This window comes from Lepisosteus oculatus, chromosome 8, assembly GCF_040954835.1.
Source record: "Lepisosteus oculatus isolate fLepOcu1 chromosome 8, fLepOcu1.hap2, whole genome shotgun sequence".
In the NCBI taxonomy this organism is placed as follows: domain Eukaryota; kingdom Metazoa; phylum Chordata; class Actinopteri; order Semionotiformes; family Lepisosteidae; genus Lepisosteus; species Lepisosteus oculatus.
The window spans coordinates 40411557-40421897 of NC_090703.1; the positions used below are offsets into that span (position 1 = coordinate 40411557).

Genomic DNA, 10341 nt, shown 5'->3' on the forward strand with positions numbered 1-10341 from the left:
AGCACTGCGCACCAGTTCTAAGAACTCAAGATTGTCTTCCTCTGGGCTCTATACTTTTGCTACAGTAGCTCTGTAGGTAATGCTTAAGGAAAAGTGTATCATTATTGTACACTGTGCTGAAAAGTTTGATTTGGGAATAGCTTCGTGTTTGATTGCATTTGAATGGTGTTGGTGTGGAGAGCCCATGCTGAAAAGAGAATACCACGTTTTGGCTGTGGAGCCTTCTTCGGGCTTGTGTTTCTTTTCTTATCTTTTCAGGTTTGAATACATCTTTACTTGTTCCTTGGCAACCTACGCACGGTGATGCAGCTACCTACTTGAAGTACGTCTATGTTATGCTAAATGTGACACATGTTTTAGGCCTGTGTCGATCCTCTATTCACTTCACTCTTATATAAACCACTTGTTCCTGATCCACAAAAGTGGACTCATCCTGGAAAGGGGGTGGGGGGTGAGGACCAGACTCACATAGTCACAGCATCTTAACCCATCTGGGACTGATGAGAACAGAGTCCTGTCTCCTTCCAGTCACCTCCTGCAGCCAACGGAGCTGGGAGAACCACTGACCACCACTGACCTTTGAACTCTGTTAGTCCATGGAATGCAACAAGGAGGTGAAATTCTAAACTGGAGTCTCTGGAGGGGGGCAGGGGAGCAGAGGTTCATACCAATTGGACCTTTTTTTCAAAGGATCCTTCTCTGGCTCTGGATTGTCTTAAACTAATTGAAAAGCCTGAAAGGAGCAAGCCTCGCAAGAGACAACATAGGTGTGGACAGGAAAAATCTTAACTTTTCGTTTACAAATGGCTTGGAAATTGAATTTTATTGGTGCAGTGGTCAGTATTGCTGGCTCGCAGCGCTGGAGCTCTGGGTTCAATTCTGCATTGTATGCATTGTGTGTTCACCCCGTCTTTGTGTGTCTTTCCTCCCACAGTCCAATGACATACGGGTAGGTTAATTGGCTTCTGGGATAATTGGCTGCTTGTGTCTGTCTGTCCTGCAGTGAACTGCCATCCAGGGTATACCCCGCCTTGCTTCCCATTGCTTGCTGAGTTAGGCTGTGGATTCCCGGGACCCTGGATTGAAAGAAGCAGTGAGAAAATGGCCGGATGGATGGTTATTCCGGTAGCTTGGTCAAACCGCAATTCAGACAGAGAGGAGACCCAATGTGAATAGCGAACTTTATTAAGGAACAATATTCTGTTAAGATCAGCAGATGTCATGAAACTGGGGTAGTGTATTCATTGTGAAGGGGGAAGGGGGGAATGGTCACATACAGGGTGGGCTTATTCAATCAGCTTAATCATTGGAACTGTGCTCTGTAGCTCACACAAGATGACCACACTGTCACCTGTGGCCTGGACTAGGTTATGTCTGCACCAGGTGATAGCTGTACAGGTGATAGCTGTACCAGCTGTAGCCTCTACAGGTGATGTCTGTGCCAGGTGATAGCTGTACAGGTGATTGCTGTACCAGCTGTAGCCTCTACAGGTGATGTCTGTACCAACTGTAGCCTCTACAGGTGATGTCTGTACCAATTGTAGCCTCTACAGGTGATGTCTGTACCAGGTGATAGCTATACAGGTGATAGCAGTACCAGCTGTTACCTCTGCAGGTGATGTTTGTACCACCGTTAGCTGTTCAGGTGATGTCTGTACCAGGTAATGTCTGTATCAGCTGTAGTCTCTACAGGTGATGTTTGCCCTGCTTGGGCACTAAAGCAGAAACACAGTACATATGGGTGTGCGGTGTTGTTGGCATTTTGGAACTGTATTTCATTGCTCTGTGGTGTGCAGTTCTGAATAGAACAATAAACGATAAGGATTTGGTAGAAATTTTACCTGTGAAACTCATTTTGGTGCCCTTGTAAAGCAAAATGGAAATCCTGGTGGGTCAGAAGAAACTGCTGCCTCCAAAATCTGAAATTAAAAATTCCCTGATACAAAGAGGAGAACATTCCTGAGCAATGAAGGCTACAGATTGTTTTTATATTCAGCAAATAAAAAACAAGATCCCAATTAGAAGAACATTAACTTTATCTTCTTGGCACACTGCATATTTCTGAGCTTTAAGAACCCCTTAAGTATACATTGAACAGAGTGCTGACAACACTGAACATCAGTCAACAGCCAAAAAAATAAAAGGAATGTTTAAATGTGTGATAGATCATTGTTGGAATTTTACAAACCACTAATTTAACTCTGGTCTTCATGAGATGCCAGTTTCTTTAGTTTTAGCTCCTCTTTGAATCACATAACTGAATGAATCAAAGGGGAGGGTTGTAATTGTCAACATTCCCCGATTTTTCATCCACTGGTGATTTCCTGGTGTTTATAATACCTACAGAATTATTTCATCAGGACCTGGGATACAGATCCAAGTATGTTACTGTGCAAACCAACATTTCCAGCACTTTATTTTTTTAAAAAACAACTGCTCTTAAAACAAGTTTCCACATAAAAATAGCATTAAAAATATCTACTATAAATTCCACTGTTTCCCAGAAATCCATAGCAATCAACAATGTCTGATCAAAATGTGATATGTGAACTTTGGTTAAATGAGCACATTTGATGATTGTCAACATATCCTGGGATTATTCCATCCTTAAATGGAGATTATGCTTTGGCTGGTGATTTTTAATGGACAAAATCCAGAAGTCAAGCTGGAAAAGTACCAGCTCCTTCAAACCAGGCATTTGGATTCCCTAAATATTGGATTCCTTGCTTACAGTCATACACAGGAGAACTTTGACAAGAAGGAATAGCTTTTTTATTGGCAGGGGCCTATGGGAAACCAGCCTCTGAATGGTCTCTTGCCTTTCAGGGATCTTCGAGGAAGTGTTTCAGTGCAGCTCCTTCATTAAGATATGGATCTATACAGCCTTCACAAGCGAGACCATAGTGAAGTCAGGTCAGAGATTAGCAAGAGCTGTATTGAAGCAATAGAGACTGATGGGCTGGCGGATGACATCATAGGTTTCCATGGCTGCCAGAGTCTCTCCAGTCACTTCCATTCAATGCCATCTTGGCCAAGGAATACACTTGTAGTTCGGCAAGTTGCTGGTCTTGAATCGCTCGGCCTAGAAGGGTACGACACCTCCTCTTCCATGCGTGAGTGACAGGAGGTCACAGGGTGGTAGACGATTTCACCTTGGAGGACAGCACCTGCTTGAAGCGACGCTTCAGGTCCTGCATGTTGGGCGACTTCGGCCTGACCAGGTGCAGGCCTCTCCGTTTCTCGCCGTTGCAGCTGCCCAGGGCCCGGCTGACCTCCTGGCAGAGGTGCAGGAAGGCGGCGTGGACGCCTTCGTGGTTCTCCCGGGCGGAGGCCTCAAAGTACACCCCTCCCAGCTCCTGGGCCAGCGCCTCTCCGTCGCTGGCGGCCACTTGGCGAGCCCGGAGCAGGTCGCACTTGTTGCCCACCAGAATGACGGGGATGTTGCCCGTGGGGTGGATCTTGCGCACGTGCTGGTACAGGGGCTGGACGGTGCGGTAGCTGCTGTGGTCAGTGATGGAGAAGACCAGCACGTAGCCATCGGCCCAGTAGATGGAGCGGTTGATCTGCTCTTGGCAGTACAGGCCATCCGCATCGTCCTGTGAACAAAAAAACCACGATGGCCTTTCAAACAGCAACGTCCTTTTCTTTTGTTTGTCAGAGAGAGACATTTTTTTCAATAGCACTGAACCTCTCTACAGTGAAGGCAAACCCACCTATTGAGACAGAGAGTTGCCCAATATAGGTGTCACAGGGCTTCACAGGCAGAGTCATTCAACACACAAGGTGAAGTGAACATCACCTTTTAAAATGAAGGCCTCCCAACTAAGAGGACAATCCACTAACACTTTGTGTTACTAGGCAGCACTTTCTCCCTATGGGTTGATGTTAGTTCCAAGAGTTAAACATTGCAGACAGTAACATTTTGTTTGTGTGTGGTCAATCCCCAGGCAGCAGAAATGCACACACATCATTTTTAGACTGTAACACGCTCCTCAGGAGTTCTTCATGGCTAGGTAGGAGCATTCAGAATTAACGACCCCCCTCTGATCTCCTCTTGCACAAGGTTTTTTCCTTACAAAGAATCCAGTCAGTGGGTACCGCAGATCACTAGTACCTGTGAAGCCCCTAGACACTCTTAATAATGTGATTTTTCTTTGAACCCCTGAACCTTAGCACTTGAACAGCTTTTAGACATCAGACAGTCACTCCACCCTTTACTTTAAGATCTGTGCCCAGATCAGACTTTCGACAGTCACTATGTTTCTGTTGCCAGCCGTAAATCACTCGCTTTCTAAATTTGATAACAGGTTTCCACTGTAAAAGAAAGCAAGCAGGAGCTAGCCAGGCACAATATCCACTGTTATCTCACAGACAGTAAAAAAGAGAAGAAGTTAAAGCCATCCACATTATGATTTTTCCAGAAAAGCAAAAGATAAACAGCTTTATGGGAATTCTCCATTCAGTTTATGACTTCAGATAACACACAGCTAAAATGCTAATTTAACAGGAAGGACAATGCAGCGATTCTGTCAATTGAGTGGTTTTTGTATAGATTAGGTTAAGTGTACCACCTCTTTATTTTTAATGTTACTTGAAGCATTAATGAGCTTGGCATTTGAAGAATGTTCTGCTGCATTTTCAGTGAAACTGAAGAATGAGAGATGTCCTGCAGAATTTACAAGTAAACTTAAAAAAAACAAAACAAAACCTCTCTGGCCCTTGGATGCCCACCCAACTAAAAGTAACCAAACAGGACACAAAACAAGAGACTGCAACAGACCGCTGAAGAAGAGTTAAAAGAATAAGATCTACAGGGACATAAAGTCCTGTACGTCATGGGGGCTGCCTCCAATAAGACCACCACTTATTTTCTTTTCTTTTTAATAAATATACCTCATGTGTAACACATAATGTGCAAATGCTTGTGACTATGATCCCTAGCATAGTGCTTAAATTATGACTGCATAAACCAAGAGACTAAAGCTGTCTCACACTCATCCTCAATGCTCTGCGCCCAACTCGTGCATAAACACAACCCCTGTTTATACACAACTTCTATGCGTTTGAGTGTTCGGTGTGAGTGCCTATTCACCCCACTGTGACTTTGCACTCCTTCATTGTCTGAGAGTGTTCTGGGGGTACATTATACCATCCACATACCATTTGTTTCATTTTGTAATAATTGAGCTACAATTATTATTATTTTTTAATTTAACCCAATACTATCCAATTGTTATGTCTCTGGTTGTTGTTTCCTGTTTGCTTTTATTTTATCATGCTTTCATTCATTTATTATTCAATTATATTCATTATTGCTTTCATTCTGTCAGGAAGTGTGCTTTAAAGACTCTTACCACGTTAAACAGCTCACCTCATGGTGGAAAGGCAACCACCTGCCCTTTACTTAATTACTTAATTGGAGTAGAGGTATTTTATTGAATGGTGTGAGCAATCACTAATTGGCCATTTGGGGCAGACTGACTAAATAAGTGCTGAGATCCATCCTTTCCTGAAACTCGCCTGGGGAGTAATTGGAGGTAACACCTTAAGCCAGTCTCATGTCTCAAAACTTCTGTTTGTCATTTTTATATATTTCCTTTTGGTTTGTCTCTGATGTTTTTGTTTATTTGTATCGACGGCCTTAAAGGGTCCCCAGTCTTTCTTTTTTTGTGTGAATCCTGGGAGACACTGTTGAGTTTCTCACAGCTTGCACTGCTGTCCCACAGCTCCAGCATCTTGGGTTTGATTCTGATCCTGACAATCCCACTCTGTGGAGTTTGCATGTTCTGAAGTTCAGATGAGTTTTTACTAGGTACTCTGATTTCCAGTCATCTCCCAGAGACACACTGGCTTGGTTCAACTGGCTACTCTAAATGGTCCTTTTTTTTGTGGATATGCAATATCCACAATGTGCCATCCAGCTAGAAAGCAAAGTCAGTACAGCTTACTGGGACCATTGATAATTGGTTATTAATAAACCATTGGTTTATTGATAATGGATGCATGGTTTAATGCATGTGGAAACTTTTGATGAGTATCTAATCCCCACCGGGTTAACTCTGTGACATTTCCAAGCTTCCAATAGCTAATAATTAATAATTACCACTGATCTGCTTTATAAAATGCCCATACCCTGCTAAAAAGCAGCCTGTAGATTCCAGAAATCACAGCAACAAAAAAGTCAACACTTGAACTCTCACTCCACATATTATTCAACATCTGCTTCAAACCATTCATTATTTCATTACCGCCATTTCATTTCTTATCAAGTAAGAAAGAAAATTTAAAAACTGAACAACAAAATGTATATGAACTGTGCAATTAATATTGAACTCAAACAATGTTGTGACTTTTTCACACCTCTTGATTCTGAAAGTGAGATAACAGCATTGCTGACAGGAAGCTAACAAGAAAAAAGCAAGACGAACAGAGATGTCTCTTTCCATCTGCGACTTCTCAGATCCTTGACCCAAACAACTGGGTTAATTACTGGGTTTCCTCTGCTGCTGGAGACAGAAAACAGCTGGAACAGGTACTGGCAGGAGAATGAAACACAAGAGCCCTGATCTCCTCCTGCACTTCCAGTCAAATGAGACAAACAAGAAAGGTCAAATGATGAAACGCTGCTTCGCAACACAATCCCACCCCCCTCGGAAAGCCAGCTCTACCTGGAGTGCAACACAGGGTGTGTCCTGGACTTGAAGAGAGACCTGCTCCCCCTCTAGGTTAATTTTTCGGGAATAAAGGGCTCCTAGATGGGGAAAAAAACACCACCAAAAATTACAAGCGGAAGTCATTTTTTCCCCCCCAAAACATCAGAAAACATTTAAAATTTCCAGAGCTGGCACAGAACTGTAAGAGATGTCCCAGTTTGCACCTTGTTCAAAAGGCAAGTCTGATCTTGTTGGGTTCCCTTCACCTGCTGCCTGTGTTATACATTGCCTTGTGTTTCTCAACTGACTTCAGCTTTCTGATCAGTGTTGATCTAATAACAAGAATACAATTTTGGCTTTACGTGTTTCCTGATTAATTTTGAGATTTTTGTAAGTTTAAACATTAAAATCCGCATTCTGTTCATGATTTTAGTGCTTTAAAGATGAGATCTCTTATCTCATAAATCAATGAATGAATTAATAGATGGCGTAAGTGCTATAACCTAATATAGTTCTGGTGGGTAGCTGCGTCAGCATGTGTAGGCTGCAAAGGCACAAGTAATAGGTTTATTCAATGCTGAAAAGAGAAGAGAGAAAACACAACATTTCGGCCGTGGAGCCTTCTTCAGGTGTGAGGGTGTTGTGAGGTTACAGCATTGAATGAACCTATTACTTGTTCCTTTATAACCAAATATAGTGGTGAACTAAGGAAAAGGACTGACCTGTATTGGCTTCATAGTCTCCAATGAATCTCTTGGTGAGAAATCTCACTATTAAGGCTGCAAAAGACAAACATCAAGATCAAATTCAAAGGGAGAAACAAGCCCGTTCAGGGCCAGATGTGTCTCCTCACATGTAAGACAGTTTGTTATTCCAATTTTGTACTTGGAAAATAACTCAGGATAATTTGCGCTCTAAATTCACTCCACGGTAATGACCAGAACAAAATGGGAGAGACAGAGGAATTTTCTGCTGTGTGTCACCCTGGGGGGTGGTGAATAGAGTAGGTTCCCTCCTGTATGTGAATCCCTTTGGAATTAAAAGCACTATAATAACTGCAAGTAATAATTATGTAATTATGATGATTACAGAACTCCACCCACTAAAGTAGTACACAAAATGAAAAAGAGACATCACATCTTTGGGTATAATATACGAACCTGTACTGCAGAGGGCATTAGTTACAGTTTAATATGTCATAAGTTTACAGCTCTATGATTTATTCGTATAACATTGTGCAATGTACAGTCAATCATACTAATAATGACTACTATACATCTCTGTATAATATACAGTACATCTCTGAACGCTGTTAAACAATTTGAAGGATAATTACACCGCGGCATGACGCTATGCTCTGGGAGTATGATGCTCTAGCTCTAACAGGGTGTGTTACTAGACAGCGCCTCAGCTGTATTTCTGAAATTGCTGCGGTGGCGCCCCCTCGCGGAGCAGAAGGCTGATTAGTTTGTGGAGGAGGAAAATCGCTTTTTAAACACGAAAGGCTTTAGCAAGGTCTCTTAGTACAGGAATGCGCTGTCGTTATGAACGCTATACTGTACGTAAAGTAAAGCACCTTTAAAATGCAGCTAGAACCCCGGAATAATTCAATAGTTGCTTAAATAATATTTATGGCATTTATCAAGGGACATTATAGTTCTCGGAGAATTGGGTGTTGTGTTATTGCATTGAAACATACCGCAAATACCAGCATGTACTGTAGATATACATTCACCACGTACACACTCTTCAGCCATCCAACTGCAGATTGGGACCTATTTCCTTATAGAACACGACTACGGTTAAACTATACAACAATTTCCCCAGATAATAAGCACTTTCTCTCTAGAAAGACTCATAGGATAATTACGAACATATGCATCTATTTAAGAAATACGTCAGCGCCACATTCTGTAGAAACTTTATAATACAAGAACAATGCTGCAACCACCCTTTGCAGCCTGCAAGATTTTTCTTTCACAAATAAGAACGGTTTCGGCGGGAGGCCATTCAACACATCTGGATTGTTTATTCGCTAGTATTTTCATCATTTTACAAGCTCCATAGAGACAATTGGTTGACCATTAAAGATCAAGATTATACACACAATTTTCTAAAAATGTTAAGTATTTTGTTTATCACCGCATTTTTAATTAATGTGGTTAGTTTCACTTAATATCCGTGACTGCAGAAGCAACACGGATTTTCTAACACTCCCAATCGGAATAAAAATAATTTAATTCAAAAGGTATCTTAACTAGCTGTTACATATTCGCCCTTACCAAAACACAACATTCTTGTAGCCAGCTACAGTCTATAAAATCGGTTAAATTGGCTACTATAATAGAAGAAAAGAGCGTGATCGTAAATAATTATTGACGGAGACTTTACAAAAAAGTGTCGCAGTTTTTCTTCCCCTGAGGCATGGGTCTTCTGTGGAGACATGTCGTTACTGTGCTGTCTTCTCAATGTTTATACGAAAAGCGGCAAGACTTAGCATCGCAGAGCGACAGAAAGTGCCTAAACTCCTTTTCCTTCGGTAGGAAGTTAAAAGCGAGAAAAGTGTATGAGAGTTGGCCCTCGATTATCCACACGAAGGCAATCAGCTGTACAGCGGGCCAGATGTTGCGGGGTATTTCCTGAGTTCAAAGGCACTTTGCAAAGCACACATACCTGTTTTGCCAACATTACTGGCGCCGAGAACAACGATCTTCACAGTCTTGTTGGGCACGCAGTCTAAAACTGGATATTCCGGAATGGGGACTAGCAGAAAGTTACTAGAGTAACTGCTCATTTTTCTCTGATCTTGGACGAGGAGGCGCATTTATGAACCGCTGCTTGTACTGCATCCGAGAAAGTAAATCTCAGTCCGTGTCTCTCCCCCCCAGCATGGGACAACGATCCCCCCTTCCTACTTCACTTTTTCACCCACAAGTTCCAACGTGCGGGCCACCACTCGCACCGCTCCGGACCTCACCATCTCCTCCCGTAGAAACGCAACGTCCACGCTCCAGGTCCTGCGTGAAAAGCTCAGCGCGAAGCAGATGCCCCCTCTCTCCGTCTTGGATTAGATCCTTAGCCCTTTTGACTTCGAGACTGATCCACGCCAGAAGCGCACAGGTCGGGGTTGTGCAATTGTGCAGTAGTGCAGCTACACAACTTTCTGTACCACAATTTCGCTTACTCAGCCAGAGAAACGCGGAGAGCACAGCTGGGGTGCCGGGGGCGTGCGTAAAGTGAAGACTGCTGAGAGGGGATGTTCCTATTTAACTCCCTGCTCGCTTGGCACGCTACCACCAGCACAGTGAGCCTGAGTGTCTTGTCGGGAAATTTAGTGTAATTTAAGATTTTCTGACGTTGCTGACAAACTGTCAAAACCAGATCTCGATTTCGGCTGGTGAGTTCGGTAAGAGACCTGTTTGCGGAAATTTAGACTAAGGGCAGCTATTTCTGCAGTTGCAATCCACCTACAGTACGACGCTGGGATATTTGAGTGTATACCCCCCTGTTGAAAGAGAACACCAGATTGAACCTGGTACTGCAATTACCCGGTCTGCTTGATATCCCCACATTTAAATCAGGGAAAATGTAACATTTCTTGATTAGAAATCACCAAGATACACCAATCACAGGCAAATGTGTTCACATCGCGCTTAAAGATTACATTAAATTCGAAAACAACTCCAAT

General features: G+C 42.7%; 1 protein-coding gene across 1 annotated transcript; it reads right to left on the minus strand.

Moving 5' to 3' along the window:
• Positions 1-1167: 1167 nt before the first annotated feature.
• Positions 1168-9723, minus strand: rasl11a (RAS-like, family 11, member A). The gene is made up of 4 exons (XM_006632729.3): positions 9327-9723; positions 7376-7432; positions 6669-6751; positions 1168-3596 (listed from the first exon to the last, which is right to left on the minus strand). Exons 1-4 carry the CDS (start codon positions 9475-9477, stop codon positions 3129-3131), a joined length of 759 nt encoding a protein of 252 aa, XP_006632792.1. The 5' UTR covers positions 9478-9723; the 3' UTR covers positions 1168-3128.
• Positions 9724-10341: the final 618 nt, after the last annotated feature.